Source organism: Callionymus lyra, chromosome 10, assembly GCF_982586985.1.
Source record: "Callionymus lyra chromosome 10, fCalLyr1.hap1.1, whole genome shotgun sequence".
Taxonomy (NCBI): domain Eukaryota; kingdom Metazoa; phylum Chordata; class Actinopteri; order Syngnathiformes; family Callionymidae; genus Callionymus; species Callionymus lyra.
This window is the reverse complement of record NC_141827.1, coordinates 19,842,412-19,869,315: the sequence shown is the minus strand read 5'-3', so window position 1 is coordinate 19,869,315 and position 26,904 is coordinate 19,842,412. Positions and strand designations below refer to the sequence as shown.

General features: G+C 36.4%; 1 protein-coding gene across 3 annotated transcripts in view; it reads right to left on the bottom strand.

Moving 5' to 3' along the window:
* The window catches only part of slc2a9l2 (solute carrier family 2 member 9, like 2), an 80,131-nt gene that overhangs the window by 19,905 nt on the left and 33,322 nt on the right, over positions 1-26,904 (bottom strand). For all 3 annotated transcript variants that reach the window (XM_087800021.1, XM_087800023.1, XM_087800022.1), the window contains exons 9-11: positions 25,587-25,697; positions 17,177-17,278; positions 16,860-16,935 (exon numbers count right to left, since the gene is read on the bottom strand). In XM_087800021.1, coding sequence (XP_087656147.1) covers positions 16,860-16,935; positions 17,177-17,278; positions 25,587-25,697 — 289 coding nt within the window. The remainder of the gene's footprint in view (positions 1-16,859; positions 16,936-17,176; positions 17,279-25,586; positions 25,698-26,904) is intronic.

Genomic DNA, 26,904 nt, shown 5'->3' with positions numbered 1-26,904 from the left:
ATTGTCAATTTCAGATTGACAGTTTCTTTGTTGATGCCAATTACTTCGGAGGGAACGACATCAATGGCACCCATAATTGAAATTTGATGACAGGTGGCGACGGAAGCATTGGTGGTAATGAATCCACGCGTGACTGTCTATGTTGCACGTGTATTTCACTCCGAGATGTTGAGACATTTGCAATGCCTAAAACAAAGCATTCATTATTAAACAAAGCATTCATTATTGAGCGGCTGTGTCTTCAATTTCACCTCGGCCATGACTATAAAACCGTTGCTCCACACGAAATCAATCAAAAGCCGTACACTGAGAGTCATTCATTGAATGCGTTCCCTCGGGTAGAGGGAGCTCCTTCTGTGCAACAGTGGAAGATATATATGCAAATGTTTAATTCAACAACAAAGTATGAACTATTCATTTATTTCCCTTCACTTATTCAAGTCTTAAGCTTTAACTCTTCTGGGGGATTAAAGGTGTTCCCAGGTCTACTGATGGATCATCTAGCCAAAGTGTCCTGGGTCTGCACTAGGGCTTCCACCAGGTTGAACGACATGGGAAACCTTTTTAGGGGAGGCTACGTTAGAACTACAAAACTGTTTTATAATCACAGAACCTTCAGAAATCATACGATGATATCATGATGATCAGAAAGTGCAGAGAAACTTTTCTAATGCAAGTTGAATGAGTTGAAAAGTAATTCATATCTGGTATTTTTTATTAATAACAGTAAATAAGTTTGACTGTTTCCAACTCTTCAGTGAGAAACAACACAACTTTTTCACAGAGAATCCCTACTTAAGAAGCTGAGCCTGTAAAAGAAGATATTTGTCATCCAAACAGATAAAGATATTTTTCTCATTTTCTCCTTAGCAGAAGTAACTTTTCAGGGTCTGTAAATACACACATTGTTTCATATTGTTACTTATTCATAAGAGATCTAATGAGAAGCGTCATGTAGAGATGTTTTTACTTTCTGGGGGAAATAAAACTGTTTAAAAATGTGTTATTATTCATTCGCTTTATTTAGCTCTCCAAAAAAATGGACACGGAATATGACAGATTTAATCAAGAAGAACAAAATGATCCATCTCCCAAGAGTTTTTAACAAAGAGATCAACCTTAATGCTTTTAGAACCAACAATTATATTTCTTCCCGCAGGCTTTAAGTAAAAAGAGAGGAGACAATTAGTGGTTAAGAAGAAGAAATGAAATCACAGGAAGAAAGGAAATGTGACACTGCACAATCAAAGAAGAAACTTTAGTGAGATTAGAGTTGTCTCCCTGAATTTGTTTAGTTATTTTAAACTTAGTTATTGAAAACAGTTTGGGTGACCAAACATTTGAACAGTAAGCAGAAGGATTTTTTTTATTTTGTAGTCACTAGTGACAAAATAGTTCATGTTATACTATTTTATATTGAAAAAAACAGCAAAAATATAATTGAGAGATTTCCATAATGGCTGATGTTTATGAAGAACGATCTGAAGCTTCAAGTAAGAGGAAACAGGGAACTGCATGAATAAAAGCCTTTTTCCGTGTTGTTTAAAAGTAGGTGCAGAACTGGAGACTTTTCAGTTTTCATGATAGTTTTTAATGTCGCTGTTCTTAGAGCAGGATAACGATGCTTTAACTAGATTGAACTTAATAAAATAAATAATTTATAAATGTTACTTTAATGCAGAGAAAAACCGTAATAAAGGAAAAACAATCTAACAATGACAGACCATTTGCTGTAGATAAAGTTGACCTAAGTCAAGAACAACATAAATAATATATACAAAAATAATAATATATACAGTATATATTTAACATCTTTTAAATATAATATAAATATATATATATATATATATATATATATATATATATATATATATATATATATATATATATATATATATATATATATAAATATAAAAACTATAAGAATCTATTCAAGATGGACAGGGACATAATGTAATTGTAATTCTAAATCTCTATGTGATGTTGCATTCAGGGCCATCTGCTCTGGATGCAAAATGAGATCTTTGTCTATAATTTAACAGATGAAAAGGAATAATTATTGAAATCAATTCAAAGTTATTATATTGTCATCTGCATTACAGAGCAGGTGATCAATTTGTCCAGGCATTGTACAGACAATGATCTTCAAATGACTCAGCTTCAAGTAATTAAAGAAAAGCATGTTCTTTTAGATATTCAGATGCCAACAGTGTGTCTTTTGTCTGCCTCAGTTGTTAACCTCACTAGACGACCATCCTCCTCAACTAGCTTATCTTGATGCAGAAAAGCAATTGTCAACATTATGTCTCACGGACCACCTGTTCTTTATTCCTTTAAAGGAAGAAAGAATGCCACTGTGCTATCTTTTTCAGCAGTGTCTGTTCTTTCAGGTGACATTGTGTCACTTAAATGGCTGCTGATACAAACTGTATCTTAGTCATCGTTCTTTCCTTTTGCTGCTATCTTCTCCTAAAATGTATTTCACGTCTCATCCATCACTGGAGCTTTACCAACTTGTGAATGTATTCCCTGAGTGGTAAATTCTTCTGTGAATGTATTCTTTTCAAAGAGAGAGTGTTGAAGTTATTGACACAGTTACAGGGACTGCTCAATTCCATCTGCTGATATACAGTATCTTCACGTACATTTCAGATCTGACTATTTTGGCTTGGACCCTTAAATCCACTGGTCTCACAAGGATGAGCATGTTTTTTTAGCAATGGTAATGGTAATACATCTACACTATGTGTACTACATCATCGTTAGTAGTTTTGTGTGTAACCTGAAAGAGCTTTCTCTTCACAGTGCCCTTTTCTTACAAGAAAAAGCAGAACGCTCAAGTCAATATACATTATATAAGGAGTGGTTATTAAGCCTATCTTCTACTCCAACGGTAGCTAGAGCAACAAGCTACTGCTTGAAAAGAGTTAGACCTAAAATGCTTCAACCATGGAGAGTAGATGTTTAAAGGTAGAATGAATAGCACTAACAAAACCATCATCATCTTATTTTCATATCACTTAACAGCTCAACACATGCCAAAAATATTAATTTGTACAAAATGTTTCTAACAGCATCCTTCTAAAAGCAAACTGTTTTGGAATCTCGCCAGGGCTTCATCGACTGAGACCACTTATCAAACAACATGATGCACTCGCGAGAAACAATCAATAAGTCAATTATCAGGAGGACAATGATGCCACAGAGGCTGAGAACCTGAACGCAGCGCGACCAGTGCTAAGATGCACAGCACTGTGTGTGGGTGGTTTCAGTTGTTTGGCATGTTTCGAAAGCCAACAACTAAAAATGTCATATTTATTCACAATAAACCAATAAGGGCTATTGAGTCTTCATGTGTTCAAGGGGCTTCGCAGGGAACTGGAGAACTAATTAATATCCAATTTTAAACCGTAATTACGGGCATCATCAGCATCAGACTATGATTGTACATGCGTCTAGATGTCGTGTCCTTCCACAGACCAGAAAACACACCGAGGTTAATTAATGAGTAAATTGTCATTAGTGGTGTGTCCTGTTATGGATGGTGGATTAGAAAAAGATGATTCATTGTTGACCCCTAGTGTACTTCACCTGTCTATAATTCAACATAATAACAGAGGGGGGGAAAGCCATCATGACGACTGTGATGTACTCTATAAATCCAGCTGTAATTAACTTTTTACAAGCCTTAAATATCCTTGATAAGTTCAGCAGCCATTTCTTACAAGCCTCATGAGGGAGAAGAACTCATTAATAACAGCTTTCATTTTATCTGCAGTTAGACGTTTTAAGGACGGAAAAACTGCTTAAATCTTCCACATTTTATATCACAAAGTGACTATTCAAGAAATATCTTAATGACTGAAATAAGTACATTCATTAAAAATATGTTCCTTAGAAAGGAAATCGGAATTAAAGAGGCTTTATTGTTGTACAGTCTTTGCAACCAGAAAATTAATGGACCGGAGCTTTTATACCAACTTGGTTCGTAAAACACTACAAAGCAATAACCATGGTCATGCATCATCATAAAAATGAGACAACACATAACAAAAGGGATAGATGAACAGCTTTGTCTTTTGGCTCAGCTCTTTCGTAACCATGGCAACGCCCTGTCTGTCAATCTCCTTCCCTCCCTTACCGGTGAATAAGAGCCCATCATTCTTTAACTCCAACTCTTTCTATCAGGGTGTTTTAATACAGTAAAGATGTACTATGGAGATGCTACAAGGCGTTTCACCGCACTGTGTAAAGTTGTAAAGCTTTAACACGGCGTTCATGAGGATTAAGATTGAGCCACTATAACAGAAGAATATCCTCCGACTCGCATCCGTGTTTGTTACACGTAAATCAAGTGCAGCCCGCCAGAGATGATGCTTCTACTTATGGAGATGAAAGAGAGTATTTATAGCAAAGGTAAGTCAGCGCGTGACAGTGTATATAGAAATACCCGATGAGCAGAAGCACATTGTACTTTAAAGTGACTGTGATAAGCAGATGAAAAGAGTTTCAGCACCACAGTGATAACAGTGATGTTTCAGACAACCAGCACAGACAGTAAATATATGAGGGCGGACACAGTCAGAGATTTCAATCTTAAGAAATCTCTATCGGCAATTCACGTCACTTGAGTATTCATCATAATTCTGCAGTGAGTTTATATGTTCGATTAGATTTAATTGAGTCTTTTGTGCAAATGTTTGCTCACACAGGCGGTGCTTCCTGGATGTAGGGGACTTTTTCTCCGGTGGAAAACATTTCTATAGCCACAGGGTTGAGACTCTCCTGCAGCTTCTATAGCTCTCGGATACGGACGGTTTCGCATGACCTCAGCAGTCGGAATCTGTGAACTATTCCTGGTGACGTCCCATATGGCCAGAGAGCTCCCCGCATTGTAATGTGGTGAGGTGTGCACTGGGGGGGGGTCCGCTCAACTGAAAGACCTTTAGGATGGATCAGCAGACTTTGAGTTCTTTGTCAAAGGAAGTGGACTCCCTATGGTCTCTCTGTATCTCACTTCACCATCACAGTATCGCAGTATTTCAGCAGATTCAAAGCTGAGACACCGCTTTATTGAATATTATTATACATGATTAGATTTAATAACAATCACTCTCGTTTGTCTAAAAGTGCATCACATTATAAAGCAGGTGTATCATGTGTTAACATACAAATCGACTATGTTAGTATACACCTTAAAAGTCTGTATTATTCCATGTTAAATAAAACATTATTCTTTAAATACTATCATTTATGCCATTGAGGTTCAAAGTGTCAGTACCATTATATTTGTATGCTTAGGATGTGAACTTTACACCAGCTTTGAAGATCATTTTGTGAACCATATTTGCCCCCCGTGCCTTGGGTTTGACGTTTGTCCTGTCTATCTAATGTAATAGGACCACTTCTATCCTACAACATGTCTCTTTCACTCCTGCAGCTACTCCACCCATTCCACCCTGTCATTGAAGTCCTTGGAGAAATACAGAAGAAACACTTGAGAAAAGTGATCTTGATCATCGTCAACCAAGACTGAATGTTCCACATGCAATATTAAAGTTGAAGTAAGAAATGTTCTTTAATCTGTAAAGCTTTCCATTGTCATCTATTCAAAAGTTTAAAACGCATTGCTTTCATTAGTAAAACACAAAATCGATGCACACAATCACCTCACAGGAAAAAGCCTTGAAACTTCTTTACCTTTAATTATTCAAACTTAACAAATCCTTGTCTGCATTTCAGCAGGCAATAGAATCTTCCAATTAATCAAATTCACATTTGGGGATTCACAGCAGAGACTGCGACTGAAACACCTTCATGTTGTAGATATTTATTCATGAGCTGGATTTTTTTTTTCTTTTTCCCAAATTTGCCTGCCTAAGAAAAGAAAGTGGCAGTTCTCTCTCTCCGACTCACAACTGCTCTTGACAACCTGCTGCGAACTGGTGTGTAGCCCGGCGAGGCAAAAATAAGAAGTAGAACATTACTTCAGTAAGTTTGTGCTGAAACGATTGCCTCCTATATCATAAACGTACTCATTTATCATAACACTCACGCGTACACACTGGTACACATAAATCACTGGCAAACAATAATTATGGATAAACTGTCCCTTTAATTCATGGTGCCCCACAAACACCTGGAAAATGAACCCTTCGTTTTACCTTTTTTTTTTACACAGCCAGAGTTGAGGCTTAGGGGACAGATTGCATTCATGGGATGCAGACACATCATCAGACCCAGAGAGACATCAGAAAGAGTGAAAGTAGAGAGAATTACAATTGTGTCATCTACGGGTCTAATGGACCAGAACACCTGTATATATCATCATCAAGTGTACAAAGTGAGAAAACCTCTTAATGAATATTGAAAAGACACACGTTCCCAGGCTTAAATTATTAACATCTATTTGACTCAAATAAAAATTCATTAGATATTAATCGAGTGTCAAAGTGAAGAAGAAATCCTGACATGTTTTACACCATGATTTAAATGATAATTTCTTTTTAATTCCCACACTGCAATCTAGTGCCATTCAGGTTAGATTAACGTGCCGTGACGTGACAGGACGACAAATAACGCTGTCCACAGAGATCTGTATGCAACGACCGGAATGCGGAATAATGTCATTATCACTCAGCGGTCAGGGAGGTTAACCACATTGATTGAGAGAAGAAAGCAACTTATCAGCAATAGAATTATCCTGGAATTAAGGTGGTCTTGGTGGACTGAAAGTAAGTCCAGGGTTGGTTGTGTGTGTAGCAGTAATAAAGGAACACCATTTGAAGGACATACATAAGAACGGAAAACCTTGACAAAGACTATACAGTGACAGAATCATTTGGATTTTTCAACATATTGTAAAATAATTAAGCACTTTTTAAGACAGTAAGCAAAAAATGACTTTCAAAATTGAAGATTATAATGACCCTGGTGTGATTTGTTTATGATCCATTTATTTTAAAACAAGAAAGGTATTGATAGGTTTGTTATTTTTTAGGAGACTTTAGATCAACCTAAATAAATAACGATAAAAAGAATGTGAAATCCTGAAAAAACATTTTCTTCATCTGTTTTTGAAATAGCCAAATAAAATAAAACAGCAAGTTTTTGAGCCTTTCAAGTATCAGTGGTAGAATGTTACTTATCAATAAATATATGGTTTTAAAAATTGATTCCTTGGACATTGGGGACAAGTAATGATGGTCTGATGAAGCTTCATAAAACAGTGTCATGTTGTTTAGAGGTCAGTAGGTGGCGCTGTCAGTTTAAAAATGTTGTGATGTTTCATTAGAACAGTTGTTCAAAACAAAGTAAAATAGTGTAGATACTGCCATCTAGTGGGCTCTGAAAATAATGACACTGCTTCATGAAGCTTCATCAGAACATTAAAGTCAATATTGTTGTTCACAATACACAATCTGTTTCATGCAAAAACCATCAAATCAACAGTTTTTTTCACTATTTGAAATTTTCGAGAGCTCATGAACCGGAACGGACTTAAGAGGCAGCGGTTTCATAGAATGAGCCATTACGCAACAACATGAGCTGTTTAATTTGACAGGATAACAAGGTTTTAAATGTTGCATAATGCTTTGGCAGAGACATTTCCCATCTGTTGTCTCTGTGTTGAGCAAAACAAATCATCAGTCAGACTTTAATGATTTGCAAAGAGCAAAAAAGTTTTAGTTTGTATGTCATCTCACAAATCATGAGAATCATAGTGAAATCATATTCATTCTCAACAGAAATGCTGACAGTTAGAATATGACGGGGAATCTACTTTCATTTGTTGGGTCAAAGCCTATTGAGGGCAACAAGATAAATCGCATCTCTTAAAACCACCTCACATTACGGGGACATTATTTGTGGTTTCACAGTATCAATATCTGTGGGAGCCACATGCATGTCCCTCAGACTATAACCTCTTTTATTTAACAAAGTTTGGATTTTTATATTCTGTCCAACTAATGTTGGACAAAACCTTTTTAAAAGCAAAGAAAGCTGTGATATATTACGAACGTAGAACATTTGGACTTGGTCTGCTTGTAGATTCTGATGACTCATCTTGTTTCAAAAGTGTTTTTTATTGATTTTTGTGTGTGAGGATACTAACAATGCCCTGGTGGAAAAGCTTGTCTTGAATGCCGGACCAGTTAGGAACCTCGGATCAAAAGGAAATACTTCATACCTTTCTGTTTCACTTTGTATTTTTTATACGCTTACTGATCCATTGTCCTGTCCCAACGCTTCGCTTTCCAATGCCTTTTGGAGAAAAAGCCGCTCAGAGAATCCACCCTCAGAGGGTGAAGGGATTGTCTTGAACACTGTATAGTCTGTACAAGGCTACTAACAATTCCTTGTGGAAAAGCTTTTTCTGGAATGCCGGACCAGTTAAGAACCTCGGATCAAAAGGAAATATTTCATACCTTTCGGTTTCACTTTGTATTTTTTATACGCATACTGATCCATTGTCACAACGCTTCCCTTTCCAATGCCTTTTGGAGAAAAAGCCGCTCAGGGAATTAACTTCAGCGGATGAAGTGATTACCTTGAAAACTATACATGTATAGTCTGTCCAAGGCTGATGTTTGAGAGAGACGAAGACGAAGTTATAGCATCTTAAGTAACCTCAGGGCAATAGTATGTTATGGACACTTTGGTTCATTGGACTCAGTGGGCTCATGTGAGCATTACAGTGGAGGTCTGAGCTGGTTTTCTGGTTAGCACGTCCCAGAAGTTGTAGTTTTGTATGTCATTTCAACTGTTTATGAAATATTATTCAGGGCACCACCGTTCTTAGAAGCAGAGATGGAACGAGCACCTGTGGGACTGGACTGATTAATACCAGAAAGGAACATTAAAGTAGCATTGCATAACATTTTGTTACGTAATGATATCTGTTATGATTTAATTTAACATTTCCCAAAAGTAAGTGTCCATGTAACCACCTAAGTGCTTAATAAAAACAAGTAACCGACAAAACTTTATTGATCCTGAGGGATCAATAAAGTTTTACCTTACCTTAAACAAGGGCCTACATGTTGGTTTGTTAAATAAATGCACATGCGGTATGTGGTAACGGCACAACAGAGGAAGCTACGACATTGAAGATATGATACTATTCTGACACCTGGGCGGTAGCCAGAATAGTTATTTTAAATATTAAATATTTATTCTTTGAAGTGACCTGTAACAGAAAATAAAAACTCAACAAGGGAAGATAAGGTTTGTCCCTTGAAAATTTTAATCCAAACTAAGCCTGGATATTCGTAATGGAAACAGGAGGATGCTGAATGTGGCGTATGTCAGTAATTGTTTGCTAGATGGATCCTGGTCAAACACTGGCAGATTGAGCAGGGTTTCAACTGTACCACAAAACCTCCAGTACCATCTGGAGTATCTTCTCCCAGTTCCCTTGGCCACCAATTAGTTGTTTCATATCCACCCACGTTCCGTCCTTTGAAACAGAAATACCATCCAAGATCATGGTTAAGGATGTTACTTCGACCCTTTAGGGTATCACATGGTTTCCAACAACGGCCTCATTTGGATCACAGTGAATCAGTATGCAGGGGCTAGGATGTTGTAAAAACTCACTTGAATTCCAACCTCTGTCTTTATGCTCCACATTCAGTAAAATGGTTGTGTAGTATATAGTTAAAATATTATTAAAAGGATTCAGTAGAGAATTCAGTATCAATATCAATGGCTATCTCTATTATGCTCTAGCATCTCGGTATTTGTGATAGAAAACTGTCAGAAAAACTGTTTCTTAATATGTACTAAATCATGACCCTTAATGTTCTTGAAATAATGTATGTTTCATACATTTTGCAACATACTTTTGGATGTTTTCATGATTTGTCTGGCTGACAAGCAGCTGTCACCAGTGAGTTCTAATGACTTAAGCGACGGTGACAGCTCTAGATAGAGGAGCAGATGGAGGTGATCTCGGGATCTGAGTTTGTTTAACAAGCTGAGAATCCATTTTAAATCAAGACGGATTTACCAACATTCTGACTCAAGAATTGCAGGCGAGTTGGCAATTTATCGACAGGTAAGACCGCGCCTTCAGGCCTGACAAAAAGATGCTGCGTCCACACCTATCAATCATTGCTCCTCATACAGTTAATGTCACACTGTCGTGATGGCGACTTCCACCTATTATTATAATGTATAAGACATTTGCCCAAAATGCTAGCTGTCAATCTTTTGTCTACTTAAGATGCTGGCACAAAATCATTAGATTCTCAATTGCAGTGAGTTGAAAAAATAATAGCCATCTGTTTCTCACACATTAAAGACCTGAAGATCAGTGAACTCCGTAAGATGATGAAATCAGATAATGCTAATTGAAGATGCTGCCATTGATCTGTTGCCGATATCAGATCAGTCGAATGCTTTCTTGGTGTCTCCAGCTGTGGGGTGGACCCAGATGGAGAAAAATCCACCAAAGCCTCTCAACATGTATCAACCCTGTCAACTAGCTCCTCTTAAAGAAGCTAAGATCATCTTTCCTTATTGTGCTTGCTCTCAAAACATTCAATGTCAGTTAGTAAGTTTGATTTGTAAAGTGCCTTTTGCAGACCAGGGTCACAAAGCGCTTATACAACAAAAACGATACACAGTTAAAAATACATACAAATGTGAAAACTTTTAAAGGCAAGAGAACATAGAGACAAACACAGCAGCCCCAAGATAATTTAAAAAAGCCTGCACAATCGTCTTAAGAAGTTTCTTGAAGGAGTCAGTAGATCATCAAACACAGAGGGAGAGGAAGATCGTTCCAAAGCTTAGGAGCAAAAGCCTGGAAGGATTTCTCTCCTCTGGTCCGGTAGTATGTGCGCAGAACCGTCAGTAGATTCTGATCCACAGACCTCAGAGCCCCAGCTGGGGTGTAAGGCTGGATCAGATCACTGATGTAAGGAGGAGTCTGACCATGAATAGATCTGAAAGTAAGAACCAGAATTTTAAAATGGATCATGAAAGAAACTGGCAGCCAGTGAAGAGTTTTAAGGATCGGGTTTTAAGTTCTTCTACTAAAACGGGTCAGAATTCTCACTGCAGAGTTTTGTACTAACTGTATACATGTCAATAAAATGACCTCAATTTCACAAATGAAATCATTTAGTTTATTCATTGGAACATTTTCAGAATATATTGAATTGTAGTCTTCTATGTACTATCGATCTCAACTTGATCAGGCCAAGGAAAAAGAGGACACAAGGGAAGCAGAAGTCCCCCGTGTCAATTTAACTTTGTCTAATTTCAATTACATTCGTTTAATAAAGTCTATCTAATCCAATCCAAAGCATAATTACTAGGAATCATTTCCATAAATTCAGTCTTTTATGGATTTTGTTTTTTTGTTTTGGGCTTGTTTTTTATTTGTTCTTGGGTAATGTTTTCTTTCAGGTAATTGCTTTTAGGTAATCATCTTCTTGACCAGTGGTCCCCATTACTGTCTTCAAGGTTTTTCATATTAAAGTAACATTAGCCTATTACTGTTGAGACGTCAATAAGTTTACTCAGAAAATAAACCTGTAAAGTATAGGAAAGATTTTTTTATGAAGGTTGGTCCGTAAGAATAATGCCAGCATTCAACTAAAATGCGGTCCAAAAAAGATTGGGGATTCCTGCTCTAGACTACTAGAGGTATTGATCTACCGCTGAGAACATCATTATCCAAATCATATTTATTGCCAGTGGTGAAAAAAACTTTTTTTTGTGCTGAAAAAAAATCTTAATTTTAGTTACTTCAAATAGACCTTTGCATAAATCCAACAATCGGTTTTTCCAAGTTTTGGAAATTTTGAAAAATCCTTCCTTAGCTAGAAGATTTTGTTATGGAATGAGATAACCCGGCGTGGTTCCGCCCCACGCTGATGGAAAACAATCTTTGAAATTACCTACTGCTCTGTTAATTATTCATTAAATCCGATTACTGATCTTTTCTGCAAGTGTGGATTCTTGCCTTTGGTGACAGTCGAACAAATAGCTTGCTCTGGGGTTCTGTACAGTGAGTGCTGTTGTAGCCTCCATCACAGGGCGGACCTGATTAAAAAACACACCACAGGTGTTCCACTCTCACTGTGAAGCGTGGCAGATGAATATATATGTTTTTCGCAATCTGAGGTTCAATGTGTCAATCGTGTGAAGCGTTGCGTGAAAGGAGTTTGTGTTTCACCACAAACTCTATTAGCTCTGATTCTGCAGTCTAGATTTTTGAGTTCCTACATATGCGCTGGTAAGCTTTAGTAAGTTACACAGTAAATCTGATTAACCCATAATAATGTTTCTATTTTCCAGTGAATAGAAGATATTTAAACATATGTAAATAGTATATAAATGTAGGATATAATGTTTATATTGTTTAATTTATATTGTTGTTAATACAAAACAAACTATTGCGGATATGAAGAGTCAAAGTTCTTTTCTTGCTGTAAGTTTAACATTACTTGCTTTATACTGATCTCATTGTACCTTTATTGATATTCATTTTACTTCATGTTCAATTTAAAATAATGTCAAGTAAGCGGCTTAATTTTTTCACTTTAATCCACTTATGATAACAAGTCCCATTTAATTGAGGCAATGAATAGAAAAAAGATCAGTCAAGTGTCATCAAGTCAACTACACCTTACTAGGCAGGAAAACTGTTGAATGGGAATATAGTCAGAAGGCCAATTTTATCAGATATTATTCAGCATTGCCACGTGACCCTGACCTAACATTAACAAGTGAGCAGTACTGATTATAATGCCACCTGCAAACAGGATACCACATCAATCACAGACGAACATAGACAAGACCAAGAGCTGCCGAACAAAAATCAAACCTATAACAATTTTACTTGATTTGGTAACGCACTAGGTGACGCATCACCACATTTTCCAGGAAAATTCAGCAATTTCAATTAGAACTAATCTGGAATCATTCTTCTCCTGCGAATAAGCAAGAGACATGAGCACTTAAGTGTGAATGATAATCACTCAACATGCTTGACGGTAAATCAGTCCTGCAAATTAATATAAGTTGCACACTCGGTTGATTAGATAATCATGCAAAGACAATGGAGACGGTGGGAAAAAAGAAGGAATGAAAATGACGTGTCATATGTATGGACTGTATGCAACATAAGAAACCCTCCAATAAAGTAATTTAATGAATGATCCAGTTCCCAAATCCATCCATTTTTAAAATAATATTCATAAGGATAACGTACGTATTTCACTCTAATATCGCCAGAATAAAACATGAAACTGAAATCTTACGAGCTGCAGTGAAACAAGAAGACATATTAACAAAATAAGACCCGACATCACGTCAGCAATTATCAAAATTAGCTAATTAAGCAACAAGAAAAAGGAAGGAAGTGTGAGAGAGGAGATGACGGATGGATGTAATTAAGGCTTAAAGTCTCTGCACCCTGCAATGTGATTTAATTTCCTGTTCACTCGAGTCTAACCAGGTCAAACTTATCTAAGGAACTTAATAATGTGGATCATCACAGAGACATAAATGTTAAATAAGTTCCAGTTAGCTTTAAAAATGAAACAGAACTTAATCCTTAATTCTTGGATCCATGTTTAAGAAAACCTTCCTCTGACCAGTGGAGTCTCTCAGGGCTCCTTCTCTTTCACCTTCTCACTTTAAGCAATCTTTTCAGAAAATATGCAATCAGTTTCCGCTGCAATGCCACAAAACCCAGCACTTTAATGACCTCCTCTCTTGGCGTATCTCAGACGGCACATACTCTGATTAAAAATGTGGATATACCGGGTGGTTTTGTTTGGGCTTTGAGTCAAAAGAGACTTTGCTGTTTCATAATTAAACTGACTTGTGTTTCCCATTACAGAAATGTGTACAACGAGCACAATTACACTAGAGAAATAACTTAATTGTCTGAAGCAATTTAGCGGGTTAAGTTGCTGACTATTCATTAACGAAACAAAACAACATATGGCTATAGTTGTTAGTGTGTTCCCAAAGCTTAAACCCGCATTCATCATGTTTCCATTTAATTCCTGTTGTCGATGCTGTGAAACGCATATAGAATGGATGGATTCATCCACATTTTGTAAGATTATAACAAAATAGTTACAAATTAAAAATTAATTAGTGAGTGAAAAGAGAAAATATATTGAACAGGAAAAACTACAACAAAGAAACACAGATATATCAAGAGAAAAAGCGTAAACATAAAGTTCTCTTAAACTGTGTTGTAACTGTGAGTAATAGGACCAGAAATACTGTCCTATAATGGTCACAATAATAAGTATTAATTTGAGAATTCGCCAACACACGGCAGAAGGTCTACATCAACCTCGTCATGAGAGATTGTTAATACGCTTTTAATTAACTGCTTCCTCTGTGGAGGAAATTACAGGATGGATGTTATGCAAGTGGAAACACTTGCACAAAGCACCACTTCTCATGATCTGACTAACTGAATTCATGCATGTTTGATTCTCTTCCCCTCACAGGTTTTCAGGTGTTGGTGGGTTAAGAAGTCTTACAAATGAAAGATAAAAGCTTTAGAAAATCAAAAAATATCATTAAAATACTTTCTAAATATTATGAGTTAGTGTGCAAACACACACCGAGACACAAACAAAACCCAATTTGGCAGAGATGCCAAATATGTGTTAATGAGTTACTGTTAGACTTGTAGTCGTGACCAGAACCAAGTCCAAGACCAGAGAGTGCCAAAACCAAGACAAATCCAAATCCAAGACCTAGATTGAAACTGATACAGATAATAAAATAAATAATGTAAAAAGTAGTCCACATAAAATAGTATATTTAAAATAGATGCAGTATATAAGAGCAATCTGGGGAAAAAAAAGTCCCACTTCTCTCAATTAACTGACACAACAAAGGCAATATAAAACAAATTGTCGCTACAGGGAATTAATATTACTCTCTTGGAACATATAAATCTGACCAAACTCGGGCACCTTCCATATCAATAAAAAGGACCCCTCTCATCTAACTGGAAACTCCGTCATCATCCTTCATGTTTATTTTATATTATGTTTACAGCTTTCTGCCTTTTGAAATAAATGATTGACACCCCACAGCTCAGTAAGCACGACTGTTAACGACAACAAATGACTCTTCCGTTGAAAGTCAAGTGGACTTCAGTTAGAGCAAGAGGCTCCCGAGTGATTCAGGACGACAAATAGGTATCGACGGAAGCGGAATCTGCAGAAGCGTTTCCAGCTCAACATAACGTGAAGGCGATGATTGGAGGGACATCGTGTTATAGGATGTCCCCCAAAGGACATTAATATTCAAATGATATAAAAAGACAGCGAACGTCTCACAAGAGCCACAGGACTCCCTGGAGTATCAGTCGCTGCACACACACGGTTCATTAATACACAATTACTTACATAGCAAAAACATCCTATGAATCCATTGTAGATTAGAAAATGTTACACTAGTGTCAGAAAGTGTCTTTAGGGAGCAGTTGTTTATCAATTCACAACGTGGACGTCATTTTTAAGTTTATCTTTGAATCTTAAACAAATTTAAAAATTCAATTTAAGATCATAAACACGATTTTTATTCCTTCTACTTAAGCAACTTATACAGTAGTATTAAATAAGGTATATTTTCCTCAGCTGCAAGAAGCCAGAGATTGTAAATTAAGATTTACTATTGTTTTTAAAAATTAATGATGGAGGTTTAAGGTAATATTTTATTCCCCTACAAGTAAACTTTGGTGGGGAAACAAACAACAAAGATATGAACAGTGGGCAAGATATTAAGATGGAAAAGCAAAAACAAGAGAGGAATATGCCAAAAAAATATATAAATTACAAGTAAAGGACAATACTTTGACAATTACTACCTGTCACAAAAATGAAGAAAGAAAACAATTATTTTAAAACCAACAATCTCTTGGTGTTTATCATCTTTAATGACCAGATCCACCAATCAACGCTAATGAAAACAAAAGCCCTGCCACTCTTTAATATTGTATTTTTTAAGTTGTACTTTATTCACAATAAATAACAGGGAAGAATGATATGATAAAATAAAAGAAATATACAAGCTAAACATTTGTTGGGGAAAAGCAACTTAGTAAAAGTGTTAAGTTATTTTCAACTTTTTAATCCAATTAAACCCAAACAAATGTCTTTGTGTGGCATGAAGTTTGTTTTAACTCAATTTCAATTGTATTTTCACACTCACTCATCCTGGCATTAATTAAGTTTTACTTTACATTTGGAAACAAGGAGGGTCATTGGTTGCAGTTATCGAAATACATTAAGGAACTTAACTCTAAGATAAAAGTTTAAATAACCTTTTGAAAGAAAGAAATTATATGAAGTCAAGAAATCAATAATAAACCTTAGAAAAACCTTGTTTGTTTAGTAAAAGAAGGAATGAAGGAATGAAAAAGAGCTGAGCTAAAAGCATTTTCTTGAAACTCTTCAATACTGTAACCCCATGGCGAGTCATCCTTTGGTCACTGTTTGGCAATGTCAGCCATTGTAAGTTTTCTGGTTGAATATCAGGGACCAAAATAAAAAGTCGGTCATGCAGTACTAGTAGCAGTTATATCCTCAAACCCAGGACCAGGAAGATGTATATGTGCTGAAAGCTCAGTGACTTCCAGTGCAGTCGCTCACCACCGCTTTTGAAGAAGAAAGTAGAAAGGAGCTTCTATAAATACATGAATTACAAAGCTAAGTGAGAGGGAGAAAGAGACAAAACCATGACCATTTTTGAGGCTAAAAATCTAAAGCGACGGGCAAAGTGGCAAAAATATGTATCAATTCATATACATGAATGTGTGTCACAGCAGGGGGCAGCAGTGAGATTACAGAAGATGGCGGTCTTACCTGGACCAGAACAGAAAGAAGCAATCACAGCCAGAATACAGATGTAGCTGAGGTAGGGCATCCACGACACTTGGTCCTGAGGAGAGTAATAGGATATTAGTCGAACTGTCTCAGAGGACGTTTGGCGTATTGCTATACACTATATATTTGTTTGGTGTGTGTGTGTGTGTGTGTGTGGTCGCCATTATTTTCCACTCCACGGTGACCTTGACATCACGCCACGAATACGGTACTATCTCAGCCATTTATCTACTGTAACTTGACCACCTTTGTGTTCTGGGACTGCTGGAATGAGGCCAACGGGAGAAGGGTCTTACCTGGAAATTAAGGAAGACGGTCAGCAGGCTGAAGAACACGGCCATGGCAATGAAACCAAATATGAGCAGCGGTCTCCTCCCGATGCGTTCTATCACCAACCCCTGGAGGCAGAATATGAGAAGACTTGTAAAAAGACGGAAAAAAGTAGGTCATCCATATTCATGGTGTTCTACACAGCAGGTGAAATGTAGCGATTAGATGGGATTAAGCAGCATTATGGCTTTTTAGTTAAATAAAGATGATAATTTATGATAATGAAATTCCTCGCGTTTGTTAGCAGAGAAGCGGAATCTAAGAGGAAGAAGAAACCCAAAATACAATAATTGGGTTGAATGAAGGGTCAATACTGATCTGTTGCTAAGACATCATGACGTACGAAGACACTAGTCATCTTTATATACTAATGTATGACGTATGATAATCAGAAACAGACAAGGCTGTTATTCAATGATGGCCCGTCAACTAAAAAAGGTTTCCCTTGATAATTATTCCCAACTTTTGAAAACTGAATATCCACCACTTCCAGTCAAGGGTATCATGGCCTGTTTCATAAATGGATTTGATTCATGAGGTTATGAACCGATTCATATGGATTCGATTCAGAATCTGCTATTGAATAATGAACTAGGTAACTGGGTTATAATATACGTTGGTCACTCGCTATATAATAATAATAATAATAATCTCTATTTATATAGCGCCTTTCTAGACCAGGGTTACAAAGCGCTTTGACAGCCATTCACACATACTGATGGGAGTAGGCTGCACCACATGGCGCCGAATCTGCCATCAGGAGCATATTGTGATTCATCTTTTGCAGTTATTTTCACAGTGAAGGATATTTAATTATGTTGTAGCACAATTAAAAAGCAGCAATTACTGTAGTGTATAAGTCACTTAACTTAATCATTGTGCCAAAAAAGCGAACTCCCATTATTTCTATGTATAACACATTGCTCTCTTTAGTGACGACTTTTGTTGCGATGTCAAAAGTGATTGACAGCTCTGATTGGTTGTCTGGGCGACAAAGCATTATGTGAGCTGTTCAGGTCGGAACATAAGTAATGTTGAGATCGCAAGTTCAAAAAAAAAAATGTGTTGGTTTAAGCCCTGTCCATTGTTGGTTTACTTGGGTGTGCTTGTTGAAATTATTAATAATTTGTATAATAATAATAATAATAATCTGTTATTAAAATGAGTGTGTTGTGAGAATGAGGAACACTTAAATGACAGTTTAGGAAAGGGGTTAACAAGGAAAGCAAGGAAGGATTCTGAAGCCGCAACATGAATTTTAATTGAGAAAAATTACATTTTCATAGGACATATATATATATATATGTATTTTGATTCCCTTTACTTTAAACAACAGCTTAACTTAATGCATGTGAACTGACTGTTAAGGATTATAGAGAGAAAGGAAAGTACAGGTTATAGCTACTCTCTCAAATGGCTGTATTTTTAATAAAGGGTCATCTTTCACACGCTCATACATCCTGCGATGATGGTAAACAACTAAAAAACAACAGAACAAGCTTAAAAACGTAGGATTGTTTAATTTTTTTCTGAACATTTCATTGTGACGAGGCTTCAATACAAAAGGGACTTACAGACGAGCACCATGTAGGTATTTGGATGTTTTTAAGTTGTCTTTTTGGACAAAGATGAAGACAACTGAGCTCCAGTCGCTACATTAAACTGAACATACGTTTTTGCTTTTAACTCTATAAATGAATGGATTACCCTGAAAATAATCCAAAACCTCAGTCAACGAGACAGTGAGAATAAAAAAAATGGAATTTTGTGTGAACTAACCCTTTAAGGATGATTTCATTCTGCTTTCCTTATAAATAATTAAACCTATAAAAAATTCCATATCGAAAGATGCGTCGATTAAATAGCACAAATGTGCCTATATTTTCATGATACATGTGATTGTGGCCTACGGTGAACATAAAGTATTCATGGCCTTGTCCTTCTGTATTCCACGCAAGTGGGATTTCACATGGTTGTTGAAAAGGTCACTTGTACTTGCAGAGTGTATTACTCCATACCAATGTGGACGTCTCAGAGGAACTCTTTGGTGCAAACATAGAGCCTTGGCTCCCCTCAAGAATATTTGTATGGAGTTAACTCTGGAACTCGAACTGCATCTAAAAATATATGACAACAGTTTGCCAAATTTTCCACTTGGAAGCAGCTTCCACGGACAAATTGTCACAATCCAGAAAAGTAAATGTACGATCTGTGTGTTTGTATCTTGACACATCCCATAGGCCCCGGAGGCAGAGGACACTCAACCCACGCCGCATCGCTCACACACACACACACACACACGGCTGCAAACACTGCCACAACGGTCCCACCTCATTAGGATCTCTGACGATGTAAGCAGTGCAATGTTTATGCAAAAGTGTGTTGGCATTCATTCAGCACACTGGAGACTGCAGGATGTGCAGGACTCAAATGTTGCACAATTTTGGAGACTTCTGGTTACAATCAAATCATCCACCTGATGGAATTTAATCTTCAGCTGTTCGTGTATTAAAATACTTCCCAGGAGCTTTAATCTGACATGGAACGAGAAAGAGAAAGAAAAGAGAGAGCTTTATTCCTTTGAATTTGAATCCCATTTTTAATAATGCCAACAGAAAATATATAATTCAACGAGGGAAATTTGACGACATGATTCAACTGTCACAAAGTTTTAACCTTGAAATCAGTTCACCTGAATCATTTAAATCCTTGGAGTAATTCAAATCGATGGTGCATCTGTTCATAATTCTGTTTTGATAGCCAGACTCTGGATAGGATATTTCCCCTATTTCAAAACAACCAGAGTCGCTGATGCTGGTTATATATATATATATATATATATATATATATATATGTATATATATATACATATATATATATCTCTTCTTTATATATATATATATATATATAAATATATATATAACCATATAGTCATGGCCAAAATCATGAATTACAGCAGTTTATTTAACCTTAGTCCACAGAATCCTGTCTGACCCCAACCACCCCCTCTATGGACTGTTCTCTCTCCTGGCCAAGCATGTAATGCTAATGTTCAAACCAGGGAGGATGAATTCAGAAGTGAATGTATTATGGTTCAGGTTTGTTTGTTTCTAATTTCTAATTTTCTGTTTAAATAAAGAAAATTGACTGTAAAAACATTATTTTGTCTCTTTGTATAAAACATCAGAACATGATTCAAACCATCCAACACTAATTAACAAGATTTAAATTTATTCTGGTACGGAATTTCAAGTGAACTTGTAGATAAGAAAATAAGCCTGGGGCAGAATTAAATGCATAAAAGCCAATTGAAAAGAACACATATTTGACTGATGATTTAAGCTCTGGTGAATGACAATTATTTTGTTAGGTCAGAACATAACAAATATGTTGTCTTTGATAAAACAGCACACTGGGGATCTTCAGGAGGAAACCATTTTATGTTTTCGTATAAGGAGATGAAGAAGAAATTCAGAGACCTGAAGATTTGAATTTTTCCCTGAATGTAAAAAAGATGGTTGTATATGTGATACCCTTTATTTGCTGATATTGTGTCACATATATTTAAAGAAATTATACATCTTAGAGAAGAAAAATAAAAGTCAAAGATCATTCTCTCAGTTACAATGATTACTTCTTTCAGGGCCAGAAAGCCAGAGGCGTGTTTATACCGACTGGTTTTCTTTGGACCGTACAATACTGTGCATAAATCCTGCCTTCTATTCACATTCAGATCTTCTTTAGTCCATATTATGAACTACTTAATAAAATAGAAAAGCAAAAGTATGAAAATTATGTTATAAAAAAAGAAAAGTAAAAGTAAAGAAACGAGCGACATATTTATAAAAAGCATGATAAAAAAAATTAAAAAACAACAACAACAAAAAACAGGTCCAAGTTGAGTAAAATCTAAGTCTAAACTGAAATACACTTTAAATCCTTTCAAACGTATATTAAAAAAAAAAATACTCTACAAAGACATGATAGACAAAAAATGACTGGAAAAGTTGAAAAAAGCCAAAAGAAAAACAAATGTGAGTGGGTACCACATGATTTGGTATAAAAGGAGCATCCCTAGAATATATTAAAGTAAAAATGTAAATAGAATTTTAAAAAATAAACTTAAATCCCACAGCTCTAACTTATGCACTCTTATATAGGAACCAGATTTATGTGGACATGAGTAGATGAATACATTAAAGACTAGAGCAAAGATCTGAGCAGCTAACATCTTCACTCTGGAATCATCCGGGAGATCCATGAATACTAAAGAGTAAAGCCAACCAATGACGACTACAGAGATGTTCCCATGATGCATTGCCAACTCATGAATTCAAGTGGAAGTGTAAACTGTTTAAACAATGTCAAAATATCGTCACACAAGATTTTATTTGACGGTAATATTCGCTCATTGTCGGCTTGAAATATTTACATTAGAAAATGTGCTTAAGCCCCGCCCACTGAAAACACATTGTATTTCTGGAGATTAAATATTGTTTTAGATTTTCAGACGAGGTAAAACTTTATAAAGTTCAAAACATGGTCACGATGAGGACTTACTGCATCTTGAAGAGGAAGACTTAAACTTTTGAAACATGTGAGTGAGTGAGGGGAGTTGAAGTTTCAAATTAGTTGTACTTAATGTGACGTAAATAGCCGACCAAACGCAGTACCATGACATAATACTGTAGTATGAGCATGATGGAAACGTATATTTAATCTACTTGGTTGTGTGGTGGAGTCTTAGAAATCACTGCCACCCATCCACTAAAACTAAATGTATCAATATTTTAAATTCTTAAAATATGTGTATTATAAATTAGATAAAATAAACAGCTATAATAATGCTCTCAAACTTACTGTATAGCAGCAGTTTGCGTTCGTTGAGAGCCTCTTCAGTCTGTTCTATAAAACATCTTAATGGTTTGGTGTTTATTGCTATCACAGCTTGACAACGTCTCCGAAGTGATCAATCCGGGTAAGAATATCTAAATTAAAAAGCGACCACTGTTACCAAGGCGTAGGTTCACTCACTCAATCAAGTCACCAGATGAGATAACAGCTTGCTGAGAGCATGTAGAAATGGCTTGTTTTTTTCATTATCTACATTTAGCCAGAGGCCAAACCTTTTCAGTTTTGAAGCTCTCTCTCTCAGGCCAATTTCCACATCAGGGTCTCCCCGCTGACACTGATCAAAGATCCCCTTTAATCTTCTGCTGCCTAAAGAATTCAGAGTTAAACCGAAATGAGAGTATTCTCATTAAAGCGAGATGTGTCAGGGTTCATGTCGGCAGGTTTTATCTCTCTAGTCTAATCATGTCTTAAGCACTGGATTACGACTCTTTTGCTCTTTCGTGCCTAAGGAACTTATCTGAAGCCACTTTAAGGAGAAAAAAAAGCAAATTTAATTAGAGTACATATCATCGAGATTGTACGACTGTGCACAACATTTAACACTCTTACCCTGAATTGATATCTTTTACTCTGACTGCAAAATTCCACAGTGAAAAAGTCACATTTGTTGTGGATCAAAACAAAATGCACATGATGTCTTAAGACACTCTTACTACTGCTCATTGTCATCCTTGCCTCACTCGTGAACAAGACCCCAAGATACTCACAAAACATCTAGAAAATGAACAGGTGGGATCCACAGACCTTAAACCACAACTGTTGCACTTATAGAAAACATGAAAGTTTTGCGCCTAGTTAATACAAAATTTGTGATTAGTTTGTATGAAAATTATGTTTTTCTGAGAGCAAAACTACTTTCCTAACCTTGTGTTATGTCAAGGTCAAGGTTACCTAAAAACGAACGATCTCCCTGACTTCCATAAATAAATTTGCAGTGGTGGAGGTCGTTCACCTTGACCCAGAGGTAACACGAGGGTTAAGGGTGTGTAGCAGTGGCCTGGACCAGGCCACACAGAAAATAAACAAATGTTTTATCATTTCTGTTGTATTAATTATGACTCTTATTCAATTTAACATTAGTCTGTGACTTTTGCTACGTCGAAATGCTTGTTGTTGTGAGAATTGAGAATTTTTAGATATATTTTCTTCTTTTTTTTAAACAGTCATGCCATTTTTTTCCTGTCTTTATTCGTAGGCAAATAAGTTAAAAAATAATATTAATATAATAAACCAGTTTGTGGAGTAGAAAATGTTTGGATGACGGTCAAAATCTTGTGACTGCATACAGTCATTGCACTAGGTTCACTGAGAGGGAGTGAGACAAAGACCGGTCGGTGTTGGAAAAGAAGTTTATAATGAGTGTTTATCAGGTTGTAAAGAGACTCATAAAGTACATTTAAGTTTGTTAGAAGGCCAGTGGGACAGTGTTGCTCACATTTTTTCGTATCTCAGTCATTCAATTTTCTACATTAGCTATAACCACCTGGTAATTGGCTTATTAACTGACAGAAACTCTGAGGAATTAAACTCCAGAAGTCACAGTTTTGTTATTGTAAATGTGTTAAACAAATCCAAGTTTATATTTATAATCTATAACTTATCAAGCTTTAAAAATAACAATTTCTTTGCTATTTAAATGGTTGTTAGACAAAATTAAAAAATGTTAAAGAGAAGGTTACTCATCTTGAAAAAAAGAGACAAAAGCATTAACTCATGACAATGAAACACCCGTTAAATCAAATTAAACCCATGTGACCTTTTCTAGGTGAAGTAGCCGAAGGGCTACAGCGACTGTAATCTGAGATGATGCAACGAAATAAAATGAATCACAATTTATGTGATGTTTCTAAATGGATCGCTGCTTTTAGCTAATTACACTTGTTTCTCCATTCACATGTCAGATGATGTTGCTAAAATCCTGCCAGCTGTTGGATGCTATGTTGGTCAGCAGATTAGCTCCCTCGGTGAGAACACGTCTGCTGACGCTCATGTCACCTCAACTGGATGGATCATGTGGGGGATGTACAGAGGGAGTGGCAAATGTCTAAATCAATTGCTTATAATTATGTGTTATGTGTCACACAAAAGACTGACTTTCTTGATTCCAAACCAGGAAATTACATACTATTAAAAGCTCATGAAACATAGCTTTCAGAAAAAATGTTTACTAAATAAAAAGAATCAGTTGATTTTAAAGCTTTTTTGTATTAGCTATAGTTAAAACCAACCACTCAATGAACTTGCATATACAGTACTGGACTCCCTGGGAGGGATTAAGGGGGGAGGGCAGGTCTATCAGTTCAAGAGAAAGGGGACACAAGAGGAACAAAAGACCCCCAGGAAAATGTGTTATATGTCAAATTCCCATGCCCTTTAAATGAAATATATTGCATACCAACCTTGGTGTTAGAACGCATTGATATGGGGATATATGGTGATATTCTTATTCTTCAATATTGTATTGGTATTCGACAGCATTATATGTTTTTCTGAAGTAGAAGAACATATTTTATATGTGTTCATAGTTCTTCTATTATTTACAATTCATATATATAATAAACAGCATCTCTATAATTCTACCAGGACAATCTCCAATTCTAATAGGAGAAATTAGGATTGCATCAAAATGTTTTGGAAAATAGACTGAATCATTTCACACCTAAGTGATAGTTCACCTAAAATTCCCTGGTGAAGGGGAACTATGGCTACAATTGTTGTAAAATGAGTCAATTGAGTAAAAATAGTGAGTAGTATATAGAATATGTTTGACATCTAAGTGCAAGAAAAACATGTTACAATGCTTATTAACAAAGGGGTTATCAAATATCTAAAACATGAAGTCATTTGAAATGTTAGGTATGAAATGATTCAGTCTATTTTCTAAAACATGCAATCTGAATTTCTCCTATTAGAATTGGATATTGTCCTGGTAGAATTCCAATGTCTCCTAGTAGAGTTCCAGACTCTCCTTGATCCCAGTCTCTACTGTGACATACGGTATATATATTGATGCTGTTTGTTTTTTGGTTGCAATTAAACATCCAGCCGCTAGAGGGCAGCTAAAGTAACATTGAAATCCTGCGAGATCCCGGCTGAGGATGAGAGGATTCAGTCGACTCCAGCAACTTTTAAAGCTGATGTTTGGACATATTTTGGTTTCAAAACAAATGAAAGCAGTTATGACTTTACTCAAGCAATACTAAAAATATATTGTTGTTCTCACAGTATCAGAGAAAATTGTATCGTGATATGTATTGTATTTTCAGATTCTTGCCAATAAACATCCCTAATACTTACTACGGGATATTTTCAGTACCTTTTGTCACTTGTAAGAGGTTGGAAAGAAGACCCCCTTTAAAACTCAAGTACATCTATGTTTCGAAGATATATAAACCATATGTTAAGACTCTCCATCCGCCTGCAATAAGTAAAAAACACAAACAAGACAGCTGAGATACTCACAGAGACGATGGCTGACAGAGTCTCGATGGCTCCGGTGCTCAAGGTGATGTACGGGAGAATAGCTGGAGCGAAACCAGCTTCAATAAGAATCCCATTAGTGTAGTACCAAATCTAAAAACACAAACATCAGATATATTTTTATTATACGCATTAATAGAAACATCTCAAACAGCATGTGAAGAGAAGGTTTACTGGATATCTTTCACCACCAGATGTTGCCTTAAAGATCCGACTCGGTGTGATCAGATTAAACACATGCACACGATCAATAAAAGCATAGCAGCTGAGTTCCGCCTCTGAAGGCACCAAAAACATCATCTGTGTGATGAGGCGTAATCATTTGTGACATGAACAAGATGGCTACAACAGATGGGACGAACCCCACAGTGCCCAAATATCAACTTCATCACCGTTTATTGAAGTGACAGAAACAAGCCGGAGATGAAATCCAGAGGGGCGAGAACATACCGGGGAGAACGGGCTGCACATTTTCACCGTCTTGTTCATCAAAAGAGAAATCTCTCCATTAAGGTGTTCTTCATTGTTTCTGGTTAATGAGGTTTCCACAGACTCCTCGGAGGTGTGATATCTCTGACAGATACCATTCAACACATCTAGTGTTAGCGGTCCTCTTCACCACATCCTTGAAACTCATTATATTTAGCTAACGTGAATTGAAAAAATAGTGATATTAAAGGAAATAATCTCGTTTCCAGGATGTGGTAAAGTTCATTAATTTTACTTTAAAGAGCTTTATATCATATTTTCTATTCATTATTGATTCATATATATATAAAGACTGATTGAAATCCCATGATGCCTTATTGATAGCATGTCATAAATTCCATGTGTGTTTATATCTAATTCACAATATATTGACCTGAATCGTTGTAAAGAATTAATGTTGTTTTCTTGAATACACTAAACCGCTTGTCAACAGTCTCTACATTCTTCCTCACCCCTTCACTTTTCATGAGCACCTTCTCATCCATCTTGGACCTTAAATCACCTTTATTGACCGCCCTGTCGCTGTGTATCTCCTGAGAGACTTATCTAATCTGAGCCATAAACGCAGAACCTGAAAGATAAGCACTTGGAACTTTCGATAACACAGACCAGATTCTTTTGCTCAGTCAAGAGTTCAGCTGTTGTTGTGTGTCATGTGTACAGTAGGTTTAATGACTCGGGTTGAATAAGATTCTTTCATACACTTGACCCTCTTCTCCACCCACTACTCCCCCCTTCATCGTCAACCTTTGACCCCCCCAGTCGTTCTCTCCTTCATTAGTTCCTAAATCTCCTTTTCATTTCCACCGCC